The sequence below is a fragment of the Bubalus bubalis genome, chromosome 3 (assembly GCF_019923935.1).
Source record: "Bubalus bubalis isolate 160015118507 breed Murrah chromosome 3, NDDB_SH_1, whole genome shotgun sequence".
Classification (NCBI taxonomy): Eukaryota; Metazoa; Chordata; class Mammalia; order Artiodactyla; family Bovidae; genus Bubalus; species Bubalus bubalis.
Window position 1 is genome coordinate 121898515 of NC_059159.1, and position 26754 is coordinate 121925268.

The 26754-nt window shown below is 51.3% G+C and overlaps 1 protein-coding gene across 4 annotated transcripts; it reads left to right on the top strand.

The window, feature by feature from the left end:
• Positions 1 to 181: 181 nt before the first annotated feature.
• TMEM8B (transmembrane protein 8B) lies at positions 182 to 24953 on the top strand. Of its 4 annotated transcripts, none has more exons than XM_025281703.3 (13): positions 182 to 719; positions 5017 to 5206; positions 5578 to 5785; positions 12153 to 12286; positions 12576 to 12844; positions 13443 to 13768; positions 16976 to 17069; positions 17225 to 17348; positions 17426 to 17568; positions 17799 to 17977; positions 22899 to 23045; positions 23178 to 23294; positions 23535 to 24953. In XM_025281703.3, exons 1-13 carry the CDS (start codon positions 194 to 196, stop codon positions 23868 to 23870), a joined length of 2793 nt encoding a protein of 930 aa, XP_025137488.1. In that variant the 5' UTR covers positions 182 to 193; the 3' UTR covers positions 23871 to 24953. The 4 variants fall into 4 exon arrangements, with proteins under 4 accessions (XP_025137488.1, XP_025137487.1, XP_044795969.1 ...); XM_025281702.3 differs by having other exon boundaries at positions 23539 to 24953; XM_044940034.2 differs by lacking the exon at positions 23178 to 23294.
• Positions 24954 to 26754: the final 1801 nt, after the last annotated feature.

The window sequence follows — 26754 nt, forward strand, 5'->3', positions numbered from 1 at the left end:
GCCTGTCCAGCGCAGCCCGGAGTCGCCCAGGCCTGAACTCCTACCCAGTCCCCGGCCTGGCCCCAGCCGGCTCGACTCCGGCCCTAGGCCCGCGAGGACACCGGAGGCCACCCCCGGGGGGTGGGAGCGGAGCCGCGGGTCAGCTCAGCGAGCGCCCGCGCTGGCCTGTCCGGCCCCGCCCCCGCCCCGGGCCATGGCTCAGCCCTTGTCCCGGCCCCTTGTCCTATCCCGTTCTGGGTCTTGGCCCCCGACCCCGCCCTCGCCCCGCTTCCCAAATCGGTTCCAGTTCCCGCCTGGGTCCCAGCGAATGCCCAGATCCAGGTTCCAGCTCAGGCGCCCCCTCCAGTCCCTGACCTGGGCCCCATCCCAGCCCCTGGCCCTGTTTCACCTCTTTCCCCAAATGCCAGCCCGGCCCCTGTGCCAACCCCATTCTCAAAATTTGCTTAAGCCCGGGTCCCAACGCCTGCCCTTTTTCCAGTCCCCATCACAGCCCCTCCTTCCATCACACCCCCTACCCTTGCATAAGTCCCTGTGTCCAGCCCAGCCCAACTCTTTATCCCCGTCTGTGCCCTCATCTCTGTGTTTACCCAAGTCTCTCCCACTGCCCACCTCTCACTCTCATACCCCGCCCCTCTACCAGCCTCGACTCAGGTCTGGGCTCCAGCTGCCGTCAGCCTTACTGCTGCTGTTGCTGTTGTCTGTCCTTGGCCCAGGGGCTGGTGAGTGCAGAGCAGGAAAGAATGAGGCAGGGATGGGGTTCTGGCAGGGAGGGGTGGACTGGAGGGATTCAGGAGAGGTGGGACGTTGGCAACCAGATGGCTGGGGAAGAAGCAGAGAGAAATAGGGAGGAGGAGAGAAGTCTTACATAACTGAGAGGAATTGGCAGGGTCAGAAGAGTGGCAGCTGTGGGCTTGGGCTCAGCAGGTGGCTGACAGAGACTGCATGGTTTTCTTTCTGGGGGTCTATCTGGACTCCACTTTGACTCTTCCAAGGAAGTCTTGAGTGCTTTGTACCGGCTCGTGAAGTTTGATGGGGGTGAGTGTCCCCCAACAGAGAACTTCTAGTCAAGTGTGGGAAGATCTGGCCTAAACCTTTGACGTACTGGGCATACATTGAAGCAGGGTTAAGAAAGCAGTTTTGAAAATAATGTGTAGCAAACAGATGGCCACGGGTTAGTTGTCATTATAATGAGTTTTCTTCTTATAGTGAAACTCGTTCCAAATAAGTTTGATTTGCTTAGGAATTATTTCTGACACTTTTAGAGCAGGGTTGAAATTTGGAGACTGTTTTACAGATAGGGAAACTGAGGCACAGCAAGGGATCAATTGACCTGAGGTCATACATGTTGACAGTGACAGTGTAGGGCTAGAAAACGGCTTCCTGATTCCGACCCTGTCCTAGTGTTGTTGTTTTTTACTGTAATATATGCCCAATAGGAAAACAGATCCAAGTGCAGAGAGGCTGTAAGCACAACCTGTCCTCTCCCCTGTCTGCCCACAAGGGGGCTTCATCCACAAACTTTCCTCATCTCCAGTTGTCAGCCCAGGGGAAGTGACTGGGACAGGAGAAGGAGATAACCAGCTTCCTAATGGGTGGAAGGTGGGTAGAGGAGGGGGTCCTGGCTGTAGGACATGTGCCATAAGGATGGCTCCGTAATAAAGAGTCTTCATGGCCCCAGCCCCCAGCCGTCTCTGGTGGGTAGCACTCTAGAGGGGATGAGGAGGTGCCTGAGGAAGTCTTTGGCAATAACAGCTAGCAGAGCAGCTGGAGGTAGCGGGCTGCATTCAGAGTATAATCTCGAGGAGACCAATGCATGCCAAAGGTCACTGCTCCTGCAGAGGTGTGAGCTCTGTGTGGATTCTCACAGGTATCTGGGTGCTTATGTGTCTGTGTGTGTACCTGTGGGATCTGTGGGAATGCTGGGCATATGTAATGTGTACACGCTTGTGTGTTGGTAAGCATAGGCATACGTTTGTTGTGTGGTGTGAGCCTATGTATCCTTAGTGTCTATGTTATTGTGGGAGGGAAAGGTACGTGTTGTGGCCCATGCATGTTCCTCTTCAGCTCTTCTTGCTCCTCCTGCAGACAGATCACCGAAGTGTCACCCCCAGGTGGATAGCTCCTTGGTTGGAGGCAGTGTTGGGTGCCTCCCACAATATATATAAGTAATCCATCTGCCCCCTGCCAGATTCCTTGAAGGGCTCAGTGCTAGCAACTGCTCAGTGTTGATTACTGCTGCTGGCAGAGTGGGCACTCAGCCGAGACAAAAGCCAGGTCAGTTTTTCAGTTTGGGTGAGGGGAAGTCCACTCTGTTGAGCCCAGTTCGTAGTTTCTATCCCTGCCACCCCAGGTTCTTTGTTCATGAGCCCATTAGGAGAGGAAGGTGATTATCAGTCACAGAGCTATAGAAAGTTGAAAGATGTGGATTAAAACATGATTGCCCGGAAGCAGGTTCCAGTGCTTCGGGAGGATTGTAATGAGGCTGAAAAAGAGCACTGACTAGGCCGCACAGCAGGCAGGGCCACCCTGAGTGCAGTTAATGGTCACTGGCCTGCAGGGGTGCTCTGTGACCTGGTGATGGGGAGAGGTTTCCCTGAGCAGGGACCGGCAGTGTCATGGGACTGCGACGGCACTGTCAGTCTCAGCACACCCTTGGATCTTTACCTTGGACTTGTCTGACTGCAGTTGCATAACCCAGGCACGCCTTGCCATTACAGGAAAAGACCTTTTTGTGTCACTAGCAGGGCCAGCCTGAGCCCACGGGTGTGTGTCTGTGTGTGTTTCAGGTGGTGATGGAAAATCACCCTAGCCTCATTTAGAAGTGCTGGTGCACCCAGGACAGGTTCATCTGAGCTTGGTGAGGGTCTTCCGCCTGCTTCCTCTGGGACACAGAGCTGCAGGCCTAGTGACACCCCAAACCAAAGCCTGCAGTGAACAGGGCTCCAGGTGCTTTCTCAAACATCTGCCCTCAGAACTTCTCGTTTCCTCCTGGCATCCCCAGCTGCTTTTACTCCCCTTTCCCACCAGCCTATTCTGTGACCTCTGTAGGCCCTAGCCACTTGCGGCTGGCTTAACTAGTTCCTCAGTTTTGCAGGCCATGCCATTGTTCCTTTAATCACAGGGCTCTTTGTGCTATCTGTCCATTATTTCCTAAAGGTCACTAGCTACTTTCACCATCAACTCTCTGAGAACCTGCACTGGGGGGCCTGGCCACCATATTTTCTAACATTGGCAATGGCCCATCCAATGACCCATCCCTAGTACCAGCCTTGAGAAGGAGAAGGAGGAGCCCTTTCCTAATTCCAGCAGGGGGTGCTCAGTACTCTGCTTTCCTGTAATAATAGTATTCAGGCTATTCAGCTCTTGGCTTTCTGCCTCACCGTTGTCACTGCCAGGGCTCCTAGGAAACCTTTCTTTCCCATCACTTGTTTCATTTCCCTTCATCCCTTTTGAATACATCACTGCTGCTCTGTGAGCCTCTTCAGTTCCTGGGCAGTGCTCAGCTTGCAAGGTGGCAGGTCTTTCTTGCTGACAGTTGAGAGTGATTATGTGATCTGAACTGCACAGACTAGCCTTGGGTGTGATTGCGACTTTTGAAGAGCACAGACCCATCTAGGGCCAGTGACCTCCACCTACAGAGGATGGCTCTCTGCAGGGTGACTTGAGGTTGTTGAAATTCAGTAGGGCCAACCTTGACCTGTGCTTGCTCCGTCCATCAGCAGCCTCCCTTTCCAGATGCTTCTTTCTCTGATATTTCACATGCCTCATTTTGGAGTTATATCTCCCATCTCCAGAGGGAGAGACCGTCAGCATAGGCAAGGCCCATGGGTATTTCCTCCATGGCTGAAAAATCCACTAAGGGTCTCCCTTACCCACTGCCCTTACTCTTCTTCTGAAGTTGCTAAAGTCCCCAACCTTCTCATCTGTCCTGAGGGCATCCTTCTGGGCTTCGCTGGGGCTGGTGTTCAGTCTGCAGAGCAGTCAGGTTCCCCAGAACTTTTTGTCTTTTGGGGCCCTTTTTGTCCTTTTGGACCCTTTTCTATCCACCTGAGCCACAGGGTTCTTTTCACTGTGATAGCAGCCCTGGTGCCTGTGTGTTTGCCTGGCAGTTGCTTACACCAGACTGTCCTGCTCACCTGTTGTACTCTGCTTCTAATGGCCATAATCAGGTATCTAGGCATTTCAGCTATGAGGACCACATCCTCCCCACCTCCCACCCCTGGCTTCGCTGGATATGAATGTTCCCAAGCAGTTTGAGATTCTACTGTCTCGCCACTTGACTGCTTCCCTGGGCCAACCTCCAGGGAGTGTCCCCAGCCCTCCCTTCCGAATCCCGGAGGCCCTGCTGTCCTCTCCTTTACTCCTCTGCCGGGGCTCTTGTGTGGCCTGCCAGCTCCTGTCCTTGCCTCTGCCACCCAAGCAGGCCCCTTGCAGCCTCACCACACTTTCCCCTCCCCTCTGCTGCCCTGAGCCAGTGTACAGACAGCTCTTGTGAAGCTTCTGAGAGTTTTTATTGCTCCTGACCACAGGGGAACAGAAAGGGGAAGAAAATAACAAGGAAGTTTCACAGTCCCATGCCGACTCCCAAGCCCACAGGTGGAGTTCCAGGCTGCTCAGTAGCCTGGGAACCCATGCCACTGTGTGCACGCACACGCACACGCATAACGCACGTACTCATGCCCACCATCCACACCTGTTTTGTTAGGCTTGGTAAGAGGAGAACAATGGCTTCTAAGTGAGGGGCAACTGTGGGGATTATAAAAAGCGTTCTGGTTTTGGATTGAGACAGATCAAGGTTTGAGTCCTCAGTTTGGTCTAGGTTTGAGCCTGTTTCCTTACCTGTAAAGAGAGGTCATTTCCCCCAAGGTCAGTGTAAGGGTTAAAGCAGATGATGGCAAGGGCAGCAGGAGACCCAGTTTGTTGAGTGGGTGCTTGGGGGGTGCAACCTGGTGGGCCTGGGGTTGTCTGGGAATGGCCTGTCCTACTTTGCTCCTTTCTCTACTGTCTGCTCCCCAGGAGGCCTCTTCCTGACTGACTACTCCACCTGCTCACCCCGCAAGCTGAGTCCCTTCCGCTCCTTTGCCAGCACCGAGCTCTTCCACTTCCATGTGCCTGAAGACACGTTCCTGGCTGTGTGGAATCTCATCATCTTCAAAGAGCAGGGAGGGACCTTTGGGGACCACTGCCCAGACCAAAGTGTGACCGTGTGAGTGTCTGAGTTAACCTCCTGATTCAGTCCTGTGTCAACCCCAGGCCACTCTCCACCCTAAAATGAGACCTTATGAGTATCTAAGCTGCCCTCCCGATCCCTGGCCTTTGTCCAGATTGAAATGTGATTGGCTGAAGGCCAAGACCTCTGTCTGCTGACCATTCCTGAGTTCTGTATGACTACATGAATGCCCAAGCTGATCTTTTTCCCCTTATGTCTGACCCCTGACCTGGAACCATTTTATTGTGTGGGTCAGTAGAGGGAATCCATTTGTTTTACTGGCGGTGAGTGACATTTCTTTCTTTTCCCCATTTCCCATCTCTTACCCCATTGCCTGCTTTCCCTTTCTCTTCATTCTGGTCCCCCAGGTATTTCCGGTCTGGGGCACCCCCTGTCATCAATCCCCTGCACACACACTTCCCAGGGGACACAGCTGTGCCTGGGGTTTTCTCACTGACTCTCAGCTGGACACTGCCCAACCGCACCTCCGGCATCTTTAACGTCAGCAGCCCCTTACCTGGGGACTGGTTCTTGGCTGCCCACCTTCCCCAGGCCCATGGCCACATCTCTGTCAAGGTGAGTTGATGCTGTCCAGGGCAGGAGGGGCCAGAGCTGCTTCTCCATCTCTGGGCTACTTGGCATTCCAGCCTTGTGCCAGTGTGGAAAACAGCCTAAGGGTGGCTGGGGTGGGGCACAGCTAGAGGTCTGCAGGTCACCTGGTGGGCCAGAGGCCATGATCTGCAGGAGGCACTTTGGGAGCCTTAGGAGACACTGTGGGTCCAGGTAAGCTAGAGGGAAAGTCCAGAGCCTGCCATCAGAAGCCTGGTACTGGGGAGTGGTGTCCCTTCCTATTGGAAGATGCAGGGTTAATCACAGTGGTCAGAAGCCAGCCAGGGATTGGTCAGATGCTGCGGCACAAACCCAAGGCTAGTCTTGTTCTACGTCTTGGTTGGTGATAGCCCTGCAGAGTCTTGTAGGCTGCAGCCCAGTCATTAGTCCCTCTGGGAGTACGTGTTCCTTTTCTATCATAATTTCAGCCCCTACACCTTATGAAGAGAGTAAGAGAACACTGAGTGATAGGCAAGCCCTTTTCCTGTTAAGAGGAGGCTTTGGGCAACTGGTGTCCAACCTGACTGTTGCCCTCCTTTCTCCCAAATATCAGTGATTGCACTGATCTCCAGTATTGCGGGGTCAAGGTCAGGTTGCTTCTCTGTTGTGGTTTGAAGGGAAGGAAATGCTGCTGAGTTTTCCTGCCACTCTCAGATACTGGGCAGGCTGGCCCTCTTCATCACAGGGAGAGGATTTCTTATTCCTGTCTGTTAGCAGGAAGGGAGATTGGGACATGGTGGCCATGTCAGAGTGGGATGGCCAGGTGTGTGGTGCCAGCGGTAACGGCAGAAGCACAAGCGTGAGCTGAGCAGGATTTAAAGAACAGGACACAGAGAACAAGAAAGTGAGTGGGGTTTGGCCTCTGAGAACTGGGAGGAGCAGAAATCCCCAGTCAGGTGAGGATTCGACCAGCTGTCTCTCTCCAGGGTGAGTTCCTTGAGGACAGGCGCTCTGGACTGTCAGACTCCCCTTCCCCTCCCGCTGAGGCCCAGCGTTCAGAGGTGTTACAGTGCTTTTGAATGAGCTGAGAATTACACAGGGACAAGTGTGCTGGCCCTACTGTTGCCAAAGATGGGAATGCAGGCTGATAGGAACTCAGGCTGAGCCCTCAGTGATAGGTTTTCCTGTGAGTGAAGGATGGGAGAACTTCCTCTCCAGGCCTGGCAGCCCTCTGGGTGAGAACATGCTGGGAACTTGCCCGGAAGTGGCTCTGGGCTCTAGGTTCTTGATTCCCGTCAGATCCAAGGTCTCTTATATTAGGAGGAATATCTTCTTAGGTCTTTGGCCAAATCCCAGAGAGCTTGTTTGCGATCCCAGCTGTGATCCTTGACTCTGTCTGTGAGATGAGAAAATCTTTTGGGAGCCATGCTGTAGTTACCCAACAACCTTTCTGATTAAACCAGAGGAACCTGGCGCCTAGGCCTGGGCTGCAATTGTGGGAGCTGAAGCCTGGTTAGGTGAGATCAGAACCAGGCCTGATGTGCCCATGTGCATCTAGAGACAGCTAGTGGGGCCTGAGGAACTTGGTACTGCAAGCCGGAGTCCTAGCCAGGAGAGATCTCTGGGTGTGGTGAGAGAGAGAACGGGCACAGTTACGCCTTACCCGGGAGTGGCAGCTGTGAGTGGACCCCATGACAGCTGGAGCTCTCCAGTCAGCCCTGTTTTAGAGGCTGGGGGAAGGGGGGCAAAGGATCTTCTTTATGTTTCCCCTAAAAATTTGATTATCTTTTGGAATCTCATATGGGCCTGTAGGATTCTTTCTTTAAAAGTGTATTAAAAAATTTATTTATTTTGGTTGTGCTGGGTCTTCACTGCTGCACACAGGCTTTCTCTAGTTGTGATGAGTGGAGGCTACACTTTGTTGCTGTGCATGGGCCTCTCCTTTTGTGGTGGCTTATCTTGTTGCAGAGCACAGGCTTCGGTAGTTGTGGCTTTTGGGCTCAGTAGTTGTGCACAGGATTAGTTGCTCTGAGGCATGTAGAATCTTCTGGGACCAGATTGAACCCATGTCCTCTGCATTGGCAGGTGGATTCTTATCCATTGAACCACCAGGGAAGTCCTGGGCCTGTAAGGGTTCTTAAGTTCTCTGGTTAATTCTCTAGAAGCAAGCCTATTGGAGGGTTGTCCAGGGCATTCCCCCAGAGCTCCAGCTTCTTGCCTTGCCTCCTCCTTGTCCCATGGTCCTGACTTCCCATGAGGCTTAGTAACCCCAGGAAGTTATGTGGGTTCAGGAATATCCTTGGGTGGGGACTGAAGGGTGCCGGCAGTAAGAAGGCAGCAGTGTTCCTCAGCTTTGGGGATGAGCTCCCTTTAGACCTTAGTCTTTGCACACCAGCTCTATCACTGGCCTTGGGTTGGGTGCTAGAGATACAGATAAATTAGATGTATATTAGTGAGATATGGAAGGCATTTTAAGAGGACAAAGGAGAGGTTTATAACTCAGCTGGGTGGTGTGGTGGAGAGGTGGTTTTAGGTTTTAAGAAACTGTTAGGAAGTGAGATCTGATTTTGAGAAAGCAGGGAAGGGGTCATTCCAGGTGCTGGGAGTAGCATGGGCTGAAGGTGAGAAGGGAGGGCTGAAGATGAGAAGGGAGAACTGAAGTGGTTCAGTGTGAGGGTGAGTGAGGGAGCTGGAGTGGTGAACAGGGGCCAGATCAGGAAGGGTCTAGAAGTTAGAGCTTTATCCTGAGAGCAATAGGGAGCCTTAACATGTTGTAAAAGGAAGGTGACTTACCTGGTCCAGGCCACTCTCCTGGGCTCTGGTCCCACACTTCTGCGGGCCTTTGTGTGTGTTATTTTTACTTTGTTACTGTGTTCCTAGCACCCAACACAGAGCCTGGCACATAGTAGGGGCTTGGCAACTTTTTGTTGCCCTTCTGCCATCTTCTCAAACTCGTGTTTCCAAAACCAGTATCATTTCTCCTTCTTTCCGTCAACCTCTTCTGTCTTAACCTCTGCCTTCCATCTCCTTGCCTGTCTTGTGTTGGAGCATGTGTTCATCCTGTGGTGTCCAGCCAGTCTGTCCTGAAAGGCTGGCCTTTGGGTTTTGGGTAATATCTGGCACCCAAATGCCTTATTAGGAGAAGTTCTCCAAATGCCTGGGGCACAGTTCTCCTTGAATGCTTCCTCTTCCCAGCTCCAAGATTTGAAAGCAAATGAAAGCAGATAAAATAATGAAAACAACCATAAGGAAAGAAAAGGAGCAAATTCAGTTGACTCCACCAGCTCGAACTTAAGTGTGGCTCACTCAGCATCTCAACTGAAGGGGTTCAGATCTGCTAACTGTCTTCCTTCTGTTCTTCCTCCTCCTTCTAAATTATTTTATTTGTATTTCAAATAGGTAATATATGCACCTGGTACAACATTCAAAAGGTACAAAAGGCATACAGTGAAAAGTAAGTCTTCCTCTTCCCTTCATCCCCTTTCGGTCTCCACGTTCTCCCTCCAGAGTTAACTAGTAACTAGCTGTTACCTAGTACTTCTTTCCTCTTGAAATATTTTCTTCTCTTGTCCTTTGTGACTTTATAGAACCATCCTGGTTTTCTTCCTGCCCACCACCCCCTCCTCTGTCTCCTTTCCTGGCTTCTCCTCTGCTTGATCTGTTTGTGTTGTGGTACCCAAAGCTTGGTCCTGGGATAACTCCTTTTTATTTCTCCATTCTCTTACTAAGTGTCTCCAGCACAGTAGTTTTAAATACCACCTATAAGTTCATGTCTTCCAAGAGTTTTAAGTGAGCCCTAATTTATTTGTATCTCAGATTTTATACCCAGTGGCTTACTTGACATCTCCGATGTCTAAGACCTGTCTCAAACTTATCAAGTACATATCCAAAGCCTGAAGTCAGGAATTTCTTTAATTCCTAATTCACGTCTCCCAAGTCTAAGCCTCTTCATTCTCTAATCTTCTCAGTAAATGGCACAGCTAGTCACCAGTTGCTCAAAGCCCCACATTTAGGGGTCATACTTGATTCTTCTTTTTCCCTTATTTCCACACAACTAATCCATAAAGAAAAAGTCTTGAGACTCTCTTTCTAAAGCATGCCCTGGATACATCTACTTCTCTGTTCACTCTTAGCACCTTCCCTCAGCCATCTGCTGGGCCGTCACAGTAACCTCCTAAGTGGCCTCTTTGCTTCCACTCCTGCCCCCTGCCATCTGTCCAGCGCTCATTTGCTTCCATGTTGATTGGTGCCAGCTAACTGTGGGCTGGAGCTGTCCTGAATTCTGGAATATTCCCACAGAGATGGCCACAGAGACCAAGATCTTTGGGCATCTTCAGCCTGCAAACCTCACTCAGAAGCTCAGGTGCTTCTGTAGAAACTTAGCCCACCTGTACTAGTACAATCTAGGAATCAGCTGAGGGTCTTCCACGCCAGCTTCTTTCAGATCACTTCTCACTCCACTTCTCATTTTGGGCCCTTCTGGTTTCTCAACCTGCCTCACTTTGGCCCTATTCCCTCCATGACTGCTGCTGTTGACTGAGTTTGGATGCTCTCGCTTGACTTTTGTCTTGGCAGCTCTTGAGACCTGACTTCTGGTGCCCTCTCTGTGGTTCTGTGTCAGGGTGAAGGTTCGTGCACCTTCCCTGGTCTCTACTGATTGAACACTCGTGTCCACAATAAGGGAGGTGTTAGACATGTGCACAATACAGTTTCAGGAAGAAGCACATCTTAACCAGAGAGGTCATGTCCACTGATCCTTTGTTAGGCCAACAGCAAGCAAGACATGGAACAAGGTGTTTCCTCCTTCTGGACTGTCTAGTAAGGATGGGGGCTATCTCCTGAAGTGTGAGTCCCCACCCTCAGGATCATTAACCACAAGATATTATGGTGGTGATTCCTACCTTAGGAAGTGGGCTCAGTGAAATAACTCATGAGAGTATTTCTGGTCCTCACCAAAGATGAGGGACATCTGCTTTGTATAGCAGAGATGGAGGTTTCTGAGCAACAAGGTGGGTTCAGGAGCTTTCTGAAGGGACCTCTTTTGACACTTGTTCTTTAACTCAGCAGATATTTTCTAGCACCTAGTATGTGCCAGGTGGTGTGATAGGTGTTGGGAATGCAGTGATAAAAAAGGCACAGGAAAATTCCAGGCAGAGGGTAAGAAGATGTTCCAGACTGGCACCCATCAAGGCCCCCTTCCAGCCTTGTGGAGCTTTGCTACAAGTCAACAAACAAGCGTTGGCTGGCTTGTTCCATGACAGGGAACTCAGTAGGATGTCAGAGCCTGGAATTCTTGTCCCAGATCAAGGCTAATGGTGTGTCTTGGTCAGAAGAACCACAGAAGTGAACAGTGGCCTCTAGTTTATTGGGCTAGCGTAAGGCAGTTTGTCCAGAAGATGAGAGAAACCTAGTAAGGCCCCCCCACCCTGCCACCCTGATCCCCTGAACTGCTAGGACTGAGGGCCCAGAGAGGTGCAAATGCTGGGACTAACGAACCCGTCCTCACTGGAGATGCTGCAGCTGCCTGGGCCCGGGTGGTGTCCCCTGAGTAGAGAAGTGTTAGTGATTTTATCCAGAAGAGCTGCTCAGGGAGACGTGGTGGTTCTCCTCCAGTGACAGAAGGAACCCAGGCTTAGACAGAAGGAGCAGATGTATCTGGGGCCCCTGAGGCAGAGTGATATGGGGAGACAGAAGATAGGCTTTGGCTTCAGAAAGGTCACAGCTGCCTCAGCTGGGTTGATTCACTTATTCATTTATTCGGCAAACATTCATTTGTGAGGTGTGCACTTTACATTAGGCTTTGTGTCTAGAGGAGCAAAAATAAGACCAGGTTTCTGTTTTCAAGTTACCTGTAGTCTGGAGTTTGCCTGGGGAGGTAGGGTGACTCTTCCCTGGGGGTATTAAAGCAGAGGCTGGACAGGTATTAACACTTGGGGAGGGCAGGTAGAAAATAAAGGAAATGAGAGATTCAGATGGGGCAAGGGGGGAGGTTTGGACTGGAGGCCTTTAAGGAACTTTATTTGGGGGCATGCTAGTGCCCAAAGAGTGCTGGTTCCTGTGGGCTTGGTAGGTGAATGGGCTGGTTTGAAATGACCTTGATGGGCTGTCTGGGGGTGTGCAGGGTGGGTTACTAGAGGAGGGGCAGGCAGGGCCTGTCAGGAGGGGCTTGGATTTGAGCCCCTAAACCTCAGTGGGGTTTGAGGCCCTCAAAACCCCAATCCTGAGGATCATAGCAGACCCTGCAGACCAAGGAAGGACCCAGAGCTTAGAGAGACTGTAGTCACAGCTCCAGAAGCAGGAGGGCCAGAGGTCTGTCCCACCTCCGCAGGCTTTGGCCTCACTTTAGTAGCACATTGCGGTCTCTCCCCTCCTGCCACCCCTGCTTGTGCCTCAGGGTCTCCAGGATGAGTGTCAGTACCTCCTCCAGCCGCAGCTGATTGTTCGGCGTCTGCTGGACGTGGCCGTGCTGGTACCTGGGAGACCCTCTGAGCAGACCCTCTCTGCCCACAATCGCTCAGCCCTGTACAAGTAAGTCGAGTGCTCTCCCAACCTGGGCCCTTCCCATCTTCCCTCCCTGGCCTCAGTCTGCCTGCTGATCCTGCGCTCCCCCTGGCCAGCCTGGACTGCTGGGCCACCCAGAACCCCAGGGTGGGTCTGACCCCTTCTTCTCCCCTAGCATGGAGGGGAAGACCAGAAAAGGCCTCCTGTTCTCCTCTGTCCTCCACCCCTCCATTCTTCCCAGTGTTCCCCTCATCCTGTGTCCCTCTCACTTCTCTGTACCCTGTCTTTTCTCATCTCCACCCTCCCCTCTGCCCAGGGTCTTCGTGCCCAGCTTCACTTACAGGGTTTCAGCACAGCTGGTGTGTGTGGGGGGCCGTGGGGCATCCGCCTGCCCCCTGACACTGCGCCTACGTCCCAAGGCCCCACCCCTGCACAACTCAAGCTCTGTGGCCTGTGGAGGAGCCTCGGTATGCCAGCTGGAGCTGGCACTGCCCCCCTGGGGGCACTGGGTCTACGTGCGCGTGGAGACACCATCCCGGGGCCCCGGCAGGACCGTCCGCTTCCAGCTGTGCGTGTGGCTGCAAGGTCAGAAGCCCTGCACCTGCCCCAGCCACCTGGCCTGTGCTGACATCGTGGCTGGGAAGAGGCAGGCGTGATGGCTGTGCTCCTTGGTCCTCGGCCATGTCCCTGTGACCTCCCCAACACCATCCGGCTCCCTTATTCCCCAAAGCCCTCCCACATGGGGCTTCAAGTCATGAGAAGGCCTTCAGGTCACTTTTGGTACCTGACTTAGGCTTACTATGGGACTTACTCTCCTTGATCTAACCTCCCAGTGTAATGGGGCAGGCAGGGACAGCTAGGACCTTTGGGACATGGTTCTTGCCAGAGCCCTTGCAGGTCAGTGAGAGGGTCCATCATCTGTATCAGCAGTGCCCTCACTGCCACTGGGGAGGGAGAGATGACCTTCAGTCCCACCAACATGACATGCCACTAGCTGTGACCACTAGGAAGTGCCTGGACCCAGTCCTGTGACTTTAGATGCCAAACGCCACAGGGATATTTGCTTCAAGTTCTCTCCCTCCCCACCCTCTCTTAAACCCTGTGTGGCTCAGATCCAGTGTGTGGTGGGGCTGCAGGACTGGGAGGGCGGCAGGCCACAGCTCAGATTTCCTCTGCTCCACAGAGTGCCCACAGCCCAGCCTATCCCGTGCCCTGGTCCCTGGAGCTGCTATGAACATGCCCCAGTCACTGGGCAACCAGCCGCTGCCCCCAGAGCCACCATCCCTCAGGACCCCTGCCGAGGGGCCTGGGGCCACATCCCCACCTGAGCACTGCTGGCCGGTACGCCCGACGCTGCGCAATGAACTGGACACCTTCTCCGTCCACTTCTACATCTTCTTTGGCCCCAGCGTGGCCCTCCCTCCCGAGCGCCCGGCCGTGTTTGCCCTGAGGCTGCTGCCAGTGCTGGACAGCGGAGGTGTGCTCAGCCTGGAGCTCCAGCTCAACGCGGTACTCTTTGTGGAGGGCAGGGAGGTGGCCCTGTGGGGGAACCTGAAGGAGAAGATGTCAGGGGTGAAGGGGCCCTTACCTCCTCCAGGAAGCCCGTCCAGGTTGCTTCCAGTTTATGGTTAGAGACTATGCCTCAGCCTACTGCTGGTCAACAAATGTGCTCTGAGCATTTACTGCAAATGGGCTGGGTCAGCCAGGGCAGCTCAGAGGGATCCAGATTTCCCCAGTTTTATAGGCTTACCTGCCACTCACTAAAGGCCTCTCTCCGTGGCAGGTGTTCGTTGTTCCTCATGTATCTCTTGTAATGGGGAGCTTACCGCCTATTGAGGCCATGCAGTCCATGTTTAGACAGCTCTGATTGCTAGAGGCATTCTTGGCATTCCATCAAAATTTGTCTCCATGGATTTTTACCCACTGATCTTTGTTTTGCCCTAGAAGTTATATCCAGTAGTCTACTCCTGTCCTTTTATAAAAAAAAATTAATAGACTTTATTTTTCAGAGTAGTTGTAGGCTTACAGGAAAATTGAGGAAAGTAAATTGAGTCCTCCTCTTTCCCCACGCAGTTTCCCCTATTACTTACATTTTATGTTAGTGTGGTACATTTGCTGCATCCCTGTCCAGTCTTTCAGATGCCTCTCAGCCTTGCCAAAGCTGAACAACCTCCACATCTGAGACTTCTCTTCCTCTGCTGTCTCCTCTGGTCATACTTCTGGTCATCATGCCTCTGAAACAAGTGATCCCAGGTGGTCTGACCTGGGTGGCAGGCAGCGTTTGTGCAGCCTGAGATCAAGGTACCTCTTTCAGCTGCTGCCTCACCTGAGGCTTGTGGTAGACTAAGACCTCTGGATCGTTTTTCTTTACTTCCTTTTTTTGCTTCAAAACAATTAGATACATTTGCTTTTTTATTATAAAAAATGATAGGATCACATATAAAAGCTTTGGAAAATAGAGGAAGATACCCCCTGTAACACAACTGCTTAGCTTTTTGGTTATATGTCCTAGTCCTTATCCACAGTAACTGATGTGTTTATCTAGTTGTAACCAAGGACCACACACATTTTCATGCTCTGAGCATGGTTCATGTGAACAGCTGCCAATTCCTATCTTGTATTTTTGCAGTGCACTTTTTAACCTGAGTGGAAGAATTTATGTTCATCTTTGAGGCATTGCCTAACATTGGTTTGAACTGTGGGTCTTTACTACTTTGTGTAATTCACACACTTCTAAACTTCTTAGTCATTATTTTCGGCACTGAACAAGACTGGGCTGAGAGCAGAGCCCTTTCAGGTCTTTGGCAACTGTCTTGGGTTGGCATTGATCTAATTATTTATCTACTGTTCCCTGAGCCAAGAATCATTAATCATTTTAACTTTACTATTCCTCAGCTCTGGGGCAGGGACCATTTTCCTATCAGTCCATCTGATACCTGGTTTGTGACTTGAGGTGGTATTTCGTGGGACATGGCTCAGAACTTTCTAGTGATCCTGCTGGTTAGGACAGAGCTGATTCTTCAATCCCAAGGCATTCTTTATTTTCATACTCAAATTTTCTCTGATGGTGTTCTGGCTAAGACAGTACATATTTTGTGTTTGCTTATTGCCATGCCTTTGGGCAATGACAGTGAAGCCTCGATTTGACCTTGAAACTGTAGAGCCTGTGTCAGAGCCCAGCCTCACACATTCTCTTCCTCTGTTTCTGGAAAGGAAAGGCCTGCCTCCCCTACTGTCTTGCCCTGTCACTGTCTGCATTCTTGTTTATTTTCTCTAAAGGGCATCTGCTTACATTCTATCATCTGCATGCCATGACACAGCTACATACCTCAGAGCACCTGTTCTATTTATTCTGAGAGGTATATTGGTACACCTACTCTGATCTTTCCCTCCAAGCATTTTGATGTTTTCCCTTGCATCAAGAACTGGACATTTGGAACAGAGAACTGCATACCTAGAGGACATTTTCTGGTTCCCACCAGAATGGCTTTTGCTGAATAAAACTTTGGCGTCTTCTGGGCTTGCATTGAGGGAAGTTAGGAGCAAGTTGCATGAAGTTCACTCTTGCAGCTAAGCATTGGAGACGGGGCAGCACACAGTGCTTCTTTGATATGAATTTAACTAAGAATCATCCCTCTGGGTGCAGTGCTTCTCCCAAGACCCTGATTAACTTATCGCGTGGACTCACATTTCTAGTGATCCTGCTGGTTAGGACAGAGCTGATTCTTCAGCCCCAAGACATTCCTTATTTTCATACTCAAATGTTCATCTTTGAGGCATTGCCTAACATTGGTTTGAACTGTGGGTCTTTACTACTTTGTGTAATTCACACACTTCTAAACCTCTTAGTCATTATTTTCAGCACTGAACAAGACTGGGCTGAGAGCAGTGATGAACTCACATTTCCTTGCTTTGGTTGCTTGAAAGTCAGTGTCAAATATATGGCTCACATCTAGGTACAGACTTTCTTTTCTTATCCTGATGTATAAATTTCCCTCATGCATTTATTCTGGCCTGTTATTTGTATTTAATAAGCTGCCCCAAATCCTTCTTGAATGAGGTGAGCTTATGAGATCCTGTTACATTTATTCTTGTAGACAACCTTTTTCATTTAGTCCTGTGGATATCCAGTTTCTTTCAATCCCAGCCAGGTTGCTACATTTAATCCTACAGGTGTTCTCTTACCACTAGTACCTAGAATCATTTCACCTGAGGAATCGTGCGTATCTCTACACACTTCCTGCTTTCAGGTTTATGTGAAGATGTGATGATGATTTATGAGCTGCACAATTGCAGACCTTTTTTACAGCTAGTTTCTACATCCAGCAACACTGCTCTTCCTCTCCCCCCACCCCCCCAAAAAAGCTAGGTAGGACTGAAAAAGTGGGTGCTGTCTCTTGCCTAGGCAGAATTTAAACAATTCTGCCCAAAGAAAGGGTTTAGAAGTGGCCTTGGCTTCTCATCAGTTTTTGAAAGATCTCTGCTATGGAAGATCTGGTGATGGTGTTTCCCCATTTTTTGGTTGTTAGAATGAAGGGGGTGGGTGTGCTTCCTGTGGGAGCACCTACAGGACCAGGGGTGAGGGGGTTAGGTGAGGGGTTAGGTGAGGGCCTGGAGGAGTTTCTAGGGAAGGGTTAAGAGGTGGAGGAATCTGGGGGTGGTGGTGGGAAGACCTGGAGGATGTGGCAGCCTCATGTTTGTTATCTGCCTGCCCAGAGCTCCCTGCACCAGGAAAATGTGACAGTGTTTGGATGCCTGACTCATGAGGTGCCCTTGAGCCTGGGGGATGCCGCAGTGACCTGTTCCAAAGGTAGGGTGAGGAACTGGGGAAGAAGAGGGGCTGGAAGACCAGGGCATGGGTAGGGTATGGAGGAAAGATAGGCTAGGGCGTCTGGGGACTGGGGCCAGGCGGGTGAGGGTTCTTTAGGTCCTGACCCCACACTGGCTTCTCCCTTCTCCCCTCAGAGTCCCTGGCCGGCTTCCTGCTCACGGTCAGTGCCTCCTCCAGAGTGGCCAGGCTGAGAATCCCGTTTCCGCAGACGGGGACCTGGTTCCTGACCTTGCGCTCCCTGTGTGGGGTGGGGCCTCGGTGAGCAGGGCGGGGCCTCGGTGGCGGGGCCCGGAAGGATGCGCCTGAGCGCCAGGTGACAGCGAGTTTGTGCGTAGGTTCGTGCGATGCCTAAACGCGACCGCGGAGGTGCGGCTGCGAACTTTCCTGTCCCCGTGTGTAGATGACTGCGGGCCCTATGGCCAGTGCAAGCTGCTGCGCACGCACAACTACCTGTACGCGGCCTGCGAGTGCAAGGCCGGTGAGCAGGCTGGGCTGGTGAGGGAGCCCACCAGGGGGGTGAGGGAGCCCACCAGGGGCGCGAGGGAGGGAGGTGGTAACCTATGTAGCAGGGTTTGGAGAGGGTGGTGCGGGGTCAGGGTACCCTTCCCTGGCGGTGACGTAGGGCCTGACCAGAAGGGCCAGCAGGAGCGTCTGCTGAACCCTGGGCTGCCTTCTGACCTCTTCCACCCTGTGCCTGTCCCGTTGCAGGATGGAGGGGCTGGGGCTGCACGGACAGTGCGGACGCGCTCACCTACGGGTTCCAGCTGCTGTCCACACTACTGCTCTGCCTGAGCAACCTCATGTTTTTGCCACCCGTGGTCCTGGCCATTCGGAGCCGATATGTGCTGGAAGCGGCTGTCTACACCTTCACCATGTTCTTCTCCACGGTATGCAGTGCCATCAGTGTCTGCACCGAGTCCTTAGTGGTGGTGGTGGATGAGGGTCTACATTTCCACCATGGGCCTCCCCGGGTTTGGAGCTGTCTGTCTTCACTGTCCTCTACAGCAGGGCTTCCCCACCGCTTCCTATCATGGCATGCATAGAACACAATAATTTTTATAAGACACATGGGAATAAATGAACAAGGCTGTTTGCGACTTAAGATAACACCACTACAGGCAGCATGGGGTCTTCAGCATCCCGCACCCTACCTGTCCACTCTAAGGGCTGAGGGGACCTTTACCTCAACACGCTAGCCAAGAAGCTCAGACCTACAATACGGGTTGTGTCTACACAATTCCCCTGAGATGCTTATATCTAGGGATCTGTTCATCTCATCCGTGGGCTCTTGGCATCTTGTAATGTACAGTGCCTACCTATGAGCACTGCAGACGTCTTAGATGGATTCAGACTTCCATGTTTCTTAGGAACAAGGATATCACAGAAACCAGTACATGCCTCCCTGTTGTCCAGTATTAATAGATCAGACCTCTGTCCAAATCACAAAAATTCTACCTGTCATCTTAGGAGGAAGTGGGGACTGAGGGGTCATGTTCTAAGGTCCTGGATACTTCTCCACAGGTGAGGAACAGTGGTTGTAACTGTGCTATGCAGTGAGACCTTGGCCTCTTAAGCTGCATGAGAACGGCACACCCCAGTTTTGTCTGAATGCCCCCCTTTTAGACCTGTTCTGACAATGCTCCATTATACTTTTATTTTCAATATTCTCCTCTCTCTTCTTTATTGCCAGATGCCCTTTATACTGTTGCTCACCAAATCTTCCAGCAACAGCAGTTTCACCAGTATATTCTTAGTTGTGTGCAGATATAATGTGGTTCACAATTAGTAAGAACATCTGAGTGAGTCAGGAGCCTAGAGCATGTGAGGAGAGTTTATCCTGTCTCCTGCACTTCACGAGGCATCCTGAAAATTGGCCCCAGGGTGTTTAGTACCAGATGACTCCTCATCATCTGGGTTTGCTGGCATATCATCCTGAAAAGAAAAGATCTTCCCCTAGTAGGAACACTGTGGGGGCCAAAAGTGCCTGGTCCCACGAACGATGCCTCCACTTTTGTAAATAAGGCGGTAAGCAAATGATCACGGAGAAGATACTGGCTCTGAGGGGTTGCCTAAAGTCCTGCTCTAACTCCTGCTCTTTTCCCATGTGTGCCAAAGTGTAGAGCTACTTGTGATTCCGTTTTCCCAGGCAGGATCCCTCTAGTCCCTCTTTCTTGTTCTTTGTTTAGCGTAGACGTCATCCATTCCTCAGCAGCCTCCGTGTAAGGACCCATCGGTCCTACTGCAGGTGTCAGCGCCAGCACCGGAGGCGGCAGCCTTCTCCTGTCCTAAATCCAGGACAGTCTACACCTGGGAGTAGTGTGTTGATTCCTGTCCAGGGCTGGGAGCAGGCAGTAGCTTTGTTATCCAGGAGTTTAAAGAGCAAAATGTAAATTATTTAAAAAAAAAAAACAAAACAGGCTACAAACCCAGCACTTGATTTTGTATGTAGCTGATAGTCCTGATGCTGGGAAAGATTGAGGGCAGGAGGAGAAGGGGACGACAGAGGATGAGATGGTTGGATGGCATCATTGACTCGAGGGACATAGGTTTGGGTGGACTCTGGGAGTTGGTGATGGACAGGGAGGCCTGGCATGCTGCAGTTCATGGGGTCGCAAAGTGTAGGACATGACTGAGTGACTGAACTGAACTGATAGTTCAGAGAACGATAACAGAAAAACCACATCTGCTGATACACGCTGTGTGTCAGACACTGCTCATTGAATCCTTCCCATAGCACTGTAACAATGGAGAAGTACTGCTATTATTATTATCATCCCTTTTTTGCAGATGAGGAAAGTTTAAATACTCTGGTTAAGGCCTGAGGTGAGTGGAGGAACTGGACTTGTCACTCAGCATGCCTCTTGGTCCCTCTCATGTCACCACTGAGCTGTAGGGCTCTCCTTGCCCCAGGCAATGAGCATGCGTGCATTCATTCCCAACCTGAATCTAGCTTCTCAGAAGCCCAGGAGTATGTGGGGATACTAATGACCTCAGGTTAGTACTTCTTAAACTCTTAAAGGAGAGCCAGCCAAAAATAATTTGGCTTATAATTTGGTCAGAAATTATAACCAAGCCATATATTAGAAAGAACAGGGAAAATGTATCAGACATGGAGGTTGTACATCTCTTGCTCATACAGCTCAAGCCACATGTCCTTCCCAGTGCTAGAGATCTCATAATTGGATCCCATAAGACCCAGACAGAGCTGGCATTCTGGGGCCCCGGCAGCCTTCCTTGCTGATTACTGAGATCCTGGCTGCAAGCCCACCTACTCATTATTCCACCTCCTCTTCTATTCCTCACATCAGCACAGTCATTCTCAGTGGCCCTTGGCAAAATGCCATGATGTTTCCAAGAGGAAACAGAAGCAGAAAATAAGAGAACAGCAGTAAGTTTCAGTCTATCCTGAGTACAAATATTCCCATCTTCGTACAGAATGAATATATTTGCATCTCCAATATAAAATTCTGTAGTGCCAGGATACTCTATTTGGAGCATTAGATGAGCTATATAGTTATGTTATAAAAATATAAAATTCCACAGAGAAGAACAATTTAGGATAATTTTCCAAAATTACCTTATAAGTAAAGAGATGGCCAAAATTGAGGAAGATGTCAGATCATACTAATGGAAGCCAGTTTGTAGTCTGAATTTGTTTTCTTAAACCTCCCAGTCTTTCTGTGTTATTTCTACCATTTCTTTTTATTGGTAATGCAAAAGGAATACTAACCTAAAAATTAGTCCACAATTTTCTGTGAGACAACAGTAGTGCTATATAAATATAGATTTTTTTTGTATAGGGGAAAGTCTGTTAGTGTGGGGATATTATCCCATGAATATACATGATATAAAGTATAAGATGACTAACATTTATTAAGCACATACTGTGTGCCACACATATAGGAGAGTATTCCAGACTTTCAGGGTAGTCTCTCCCAGGTGCCACCATATATAACCCAGCCTTCAGTTCAGTTCAGTCGCTCAGTCATGTCCAACTCTGTGATCCCATGGACTGCAGTATGCCAGGCTTCCCTGTCCATCACCAACTCCCGGAGCTTGCTCAAACTCATGTCCATCGAGTCGGTGATGCCATCAAACAACCTCATCCTCTGTCGTCCCTTTCTCCTCCTGCCTTCAATCTTTCCCAGCATCAGGGTCTTTTCCAATGAGTCAGTTCTTCGCATCAGGTGGCCAGAGTATTGGCATTTCAGCTTCAGCATCAGTTCTTCCCACGAATATTCAGGACTGATTTTTAGGATTGACTGGTTTGATCTCCTGCTGTCCAAGGGACTCTCAAGAGTCTTCTCCGACACCACAGTTCAAAAGCATCAATTCTTCGGGACTCAGCTATCTTTATGGTCCAACTCTCACATCCATACATGACTACTGGAAAACCATAGCTTTGACTAGATGGACCTTTGTTGGCAAAGTAATGTCTCTGCTTTTTAATATGCTGTCTAAATTGGTCACAGCTTTTCTTCCAAGGAACAAACATCTTTTAGTTTCATGGCTGCAGCGATTTTGGAGCCCAAGACAATAAAGTCTGTCACTGTTTGCCATGAAGTGATGGGACCAATGCTATGATCTTAGTTTTTGGAATGTTGAAGCTCATTCCAATATTTGATACAGCCAGTTGCTTCTAGGTTATGGGTAAATGGTTACACCAGTGAAGTTTGCTTAAGCTTATTTACTATAAATTGTGTCTTCTGGTTAGAGATGGCAATGAATGGGTGCCATGGCAATCGATAATGGATTCTGCTCCATGAATAACAAAGCAGGCTGAAGCACTGCAGGTAGAAGAGACAGACATATGCCTAGAATATATGATGACAAGATGCTGTCTCCTCCAGGTTGAGGAGTTTTAATGAAGTGAGCTGCCACAGGTTATTGGCTTGTTCCTCTAACAAATTGTGCTGCATGATGGAGTCAGTGATGGACTTTACTGATGGCATTTTGGACATTGAGAGGCGACAGTGGCCTGGTCAGGACTGGTGAAATGTAGATCATGTTGTTCACCTCACCCTGAAGCTTTAATTAACTCTACCCCTATGGGTTTTCTGTAACTTAAACAATCTCTTTGACCTTTTAGTATACTTGGATCAGTTATAGATCAGTCATAGAATATTAGAGAGCTTATTCCAGTTCTACTTGTGTCCCCAGCACGCTCCCTTCTTAAACTCCTTAGTACTCTATTCTTTGCTGTGTTTCCACAGTGTAGGGTAGGTGAACACTGTCCCTTCCCCAAGGTGCCATGCTCTTCTCCATAGCTTTAGAGACTGCCTTTTTAATTACTGCCTCCTGCCTCCATGTTATTGGGTGGGAAGGGATGCAGAGAACCAGTTAGTCCAAGATCTGAAGGTGAAACATAACTCAAGAGTCTGAACTATCAAATGAGGCTTGGGGTTTGGATTGACCAGGAGGTCAGAGTCCAGCCCCAGAGCTTGGGTCAGGCTGAGGATTACATGTGGGACCCTGTGTGAGCACAGGGAGCTATAGGCAAGGATTGGCCTGAGCTTGAGAGTCCTGGCCTCCTCCAGGCCTGGTGCTCTCACAGGACATTCCGGAAGCAGGAAGATTAGGAAGGTGAGGCCGAGGTTCAGGGCTGCCGGGTACATGCAATAGGACACAGACTGGCCTCTACCATACTCTCAGGGGTGGGGAGTCAGGCATCCCCCAGTTCTGCTCAGTTGGTACCCTCTGCTCTCTGCTTTTCTGACAACAGCATTCCACCCCATGGCCTGTTTCTCCAGCTTTGTAGACTGGCCCTCTGCCCTGAGTTCTCTCAATGCTTGTCCTTTCTTCCTCCAGTTCTACCATGCCTGTGACCAGCCTGGCATTGTGGTTTTCTGCATCATGGACTATGATGTGCTGCAGTTCTGTGACTTCCTGGGCTCCTTAATGTCCGTGTGGGTCACTGTCATTGCCATGGCTCGCTTACAGCCTGTGGTCAAGCAGGTCAGTCTGGAGAGGGCCCTGGGGGACAACCATTGCCCAAATCTATTTGAAATTTACTTCCCGACCTCTCCCGGGGGCATGGCCAAGCACCCTCAGCACCCTGGCCCAGCCCCTGGAGACCTCTTTCTCTAGGTGCTATACTTGCTGGGGGCGATGCTGCTGTCCATGGCTCTGCAGCTTGACCGGCATGGACTCTGGAACCTGCTTGGACCGAGTCTCTTTGCTCTGGGGATCTTGGCCACAGCCTGGGTAAGGCTGGGAGGGCTGGGGGAGGGGAGGTCCCAGCAGGACTTGGGTGCAGGTACTTGGGTATCCACTTTCCAGTTTAAGGTGGGCCCGGACCTTGTCATTACTCTGCTGCTTACAGAGCCGAACTCGTCTCGGCAGACGCCGAGGGTCACCACCAGGGCTCAGGGGACACCTGAGAGCGACCGGCTCTGGCCTGGGTTCCAGAGTCGTCCCTGAGCCCCACTTCTCTGCCTCCCCCAGACAGTACGCAGCGTCCGCCGCCGGCACTGCTACCCGCCCACATGGCGCCGCTGGCTCTTCTGTCTGTGCCCGGGCAGCCTCATCGCAGGCAGTGCCATCCTGCTGTATGCTTTTGTGGAGACCCGAGACAACTACTTCTACATTCACAGCATCTGGCACATGCTCATCGCTGGCAGTGTGGGCTTCCTGCTGCCCCCTCGTGCCAAGACTGACCACCGGGTCCCCTCCGGAGCCCGGGCTCGGGGCTGCGGGTACCAGCTGTGCATCAATGAGCAGGAGGAGCTGGGCCTTGTGGGCCCGGGAGGGGCCACTGTCAGCAGCATCTGTGCCAGCTGAGAGGGGCTTAGGGCCGGCCCTGGGAGAACTGGAACCCTTCCTCAGGGCACAGAGCCCTTCCTGGGGTTCCTCCTGGGAGCATGGAGCCCTCTCAGGGCTAAGAGACAAGTTGTGTTTCTTGAGGACATGGAGTCTTTCTTAAGGACATGGAACTCGTCTGCGGACCTGGCAACTTCCTGAGGGCCAGGAGACCTCCAGCATCTTCAGGACTGGAGCCTGTGCAGGGCCACCAAGCACCCTCAGGACTGAGGGGTCCTGCCCAGGGTGTGGAACCTGCTGAGGACATGGAGACAGAGCCCTAACAGGACACAGCTTTGTCCCTAAGGAGATGGAATCCATCTTGGGGAAGCTGAGTCCCCTGTCTCCCAGCAGCTCAGCCTCTTTGGCCTTGGCTTCCTTCCCGGGGGCAGTGTCAGGGCCGTGCTGCACTGCGAGGGGGTGCAGGACAGGCAGGGTGGGGACTGGGCTGGGGGCGCTAGTACCCTGGCGTGATACAGGTGGAGTCTGGTGTGTCTCCAATGAAGAATTTCCTGGTTCTGTGCTGCCCTTTTTCCCATGGGCAAGGGTGTGGGGAAGAGGAGGGAGAGATGGACCCTGAGGAGAGGGGCATGGGTGACACGGCCCAGCTGGCATGAGCTGCTGGAGCAGCTTCCTGAGGCTTTTGCCCTATTGGGTCAGGCTGCAGCAGCTTGGAGTACAGAGTTGTGAGTGTGTGTGTGTACTTGATGAGATGATGCAAATCAGTGAAACAGACCTCCTTTGTGGTGCCCACACCCAACAGGGAAGGAAGCTGAGGGCTCAGGAGATGGGATGAGCTGGTACGAATCTCAGATGTGCAAGATATATCACAAGATTGTAGCTCCTTTTTCAACCCCCATTTTGCCCCTGTGCCAGAAACATAATCTTTTGTCATTTTGGATATTCTTCTCTTTCCACAAAGGTCACAGCCAAGTCCCAAGGGTTTTGTATAATGCTGAGATGTGGAAAGGGTGTCCTCTCTGGTCAGAAGTGTCCATATCCCATACATCCCCTGAGATTTCATCCCCCATCTGATCCCCAGCCAGTAAAGTTTTCAGAACACTAGTATAGTGCCTAGCCTGGTGTGTGATAAGTGTCCAATATATGTTAGCTAAAGATCCAGAGGTGTTTGGACATGAGAGGCAACAGCAAGGGGGAGACAGAGGGGCAGAAAGACTGATATTAATGGGGAACTGTGTCTGGAAGGTGTCTGTGGGTGGAGTGGGGTGGAGATAAGCAGCCAGTGATGAGGTTGGGCAGGTAGATGGGATCTGGCTTTTATCCTAGGAGAGATGGGTAATGGTGTCATTGGAGGGGTTTAAGCAGATGAGTAGCATAATCAGATTGGTGTGGTTTTCTGTTTTCTTTTTTCAGACAGGTTTTTTTTTTTTTTTTTAAAGTAGTGCAGAGGATGGATTTTAGAGAGTTTGGCACAACTGTTGCACACTCAGAGAGAGAAGGTGATGGTGGCGTTAGAGGAAGGAGAGGACTGACCCGGGAGCAGCTGTGAGGTGGATGCTCTGGGCCGTGGTGATGGATCAGATGTGTGGGGCAGTGAGGGTGAGAGGACACCTCTGATGACTGCCTGGTGTCTGGCTGGGTGACTTGGGGTGTTGGTGCTGTTTCCTGAGAGGGTGACAGACCTTTGAGGGCAGAGGGATGAGTTCAGCTGTGGGTAGTTTAAGTGTGAGGTGCCTTTGGGGAGGGGAAGGGCCAGCAGGAAGACCTTGCTGGACAGAGCGGTTGAACCAGGTCTGGAACCCTGGTCTCCTGGCTCCCCAAATGGGGATTGTTTGCTGTATCCTGACTTGTTTTGGTGACTTCCTGGAAGGCAGGGCCATGGCCACGAGATACTGCTGCTCCCCACTCGTGTCCGTCCACATGTTCAGACTAAGCTCCTGACGGCCTGGAGCAGCACAGGATCCAGTCCCCAGGTGTGACAAGTGACGGCTTCTGAGTGACAGTTCAGTTCAGTAACCCTCTGTTGGGAAAGCTCTGTGTGAGCTGAGGAGACAGGTCCCCACAGAGTCCTGCCCTTGAGGCTCCCATGATATGTTATGAAATATCATGGATGCAAAGGAGACAGGGATAGATACCAAGGGAAAGGTTCCAACAAAGTGCTGCGTGATGCAAAGGAGAGAACCCCTTTAAAGGGCCAGGAAAGGCTATGTCAGAGAGACGGTGTCTAAGCTGCCTTGAAAAAAAAGTCCCAGGTCTCCCCAGAGAACAGCATGAGCAACAAACCAAGATGCGACACCTTATAGACACTAGCGAGGGGTCAACTGTGTAACAGGTGAATGGAATATCGGGCTGACAGGGTGGAGAACCTGGTTTTCGAGTTCTGAGGACTCAGCTGAAGAATGTGGTCTTCCTTCTGTGGTAAGGGGGAGGCATCATAGGTTCTTGGGTGGTGAATCAGCCAGGATCTGGCCAAAGGAGCAGGACCAGCGTGAGTGATGTAAGGCTTTGTTGTGGAGAACAGAGCTGTCATTGGTGGGAGCTGCAGGAGAAGCCTGTGCCACGCTCGGCCTCTGCAATTGGTGTCAGGTCTGAAGCTGCTCTCGGGTGGCGTGAAGGGGCAGGTGAGGACAGACCAGCGCCCAGGAGGACACGCTGGAACCCGTGTCTGGCCCTCACTGCCTTGGACTGAGTGACACTGCTGACCCCAGGAGGAGCTGGCGCTCTCTGATTGGAGCTCCCTTCGCTCGGGCCGCAGAGCAGCTGCAGGTGGCCTGGCAGGAGCCCGAGGGGCTGCACTGACAGCAAGTGAGGGCTCCACCACCTCAGCGCGGCCTTGCCTCTGCCTTTCCATCTCTTCCAGATTCTCTCGTGCTCAACCCGAACCCAGACCTTGAGAGCAAAGAAA

Coding starts and splice junctions, on each gene's coding strand:
- TMEM8B (XM_025281702.3), top strand. CDS start 194: ATGGCTCAGCCCTTGTCCCGGCCCCTTGTCCTATCCCGTTCTGGGTCT. Junction 5,786..12,152: donor ATGGCCACATCTCTGTCAAG/GTGAGTTGATGC, acceptor CTTGTGCCTCAG/GGTCTCCAGGATGAGTGTCA. Junction 17,569..17,798: donor GGCCTGCGAGTGCAAGGCCG/GTGAGCAGGCTG, acceptor GTCCCGTTGCAG/GATGGAGGGGCTGGGGCTGC.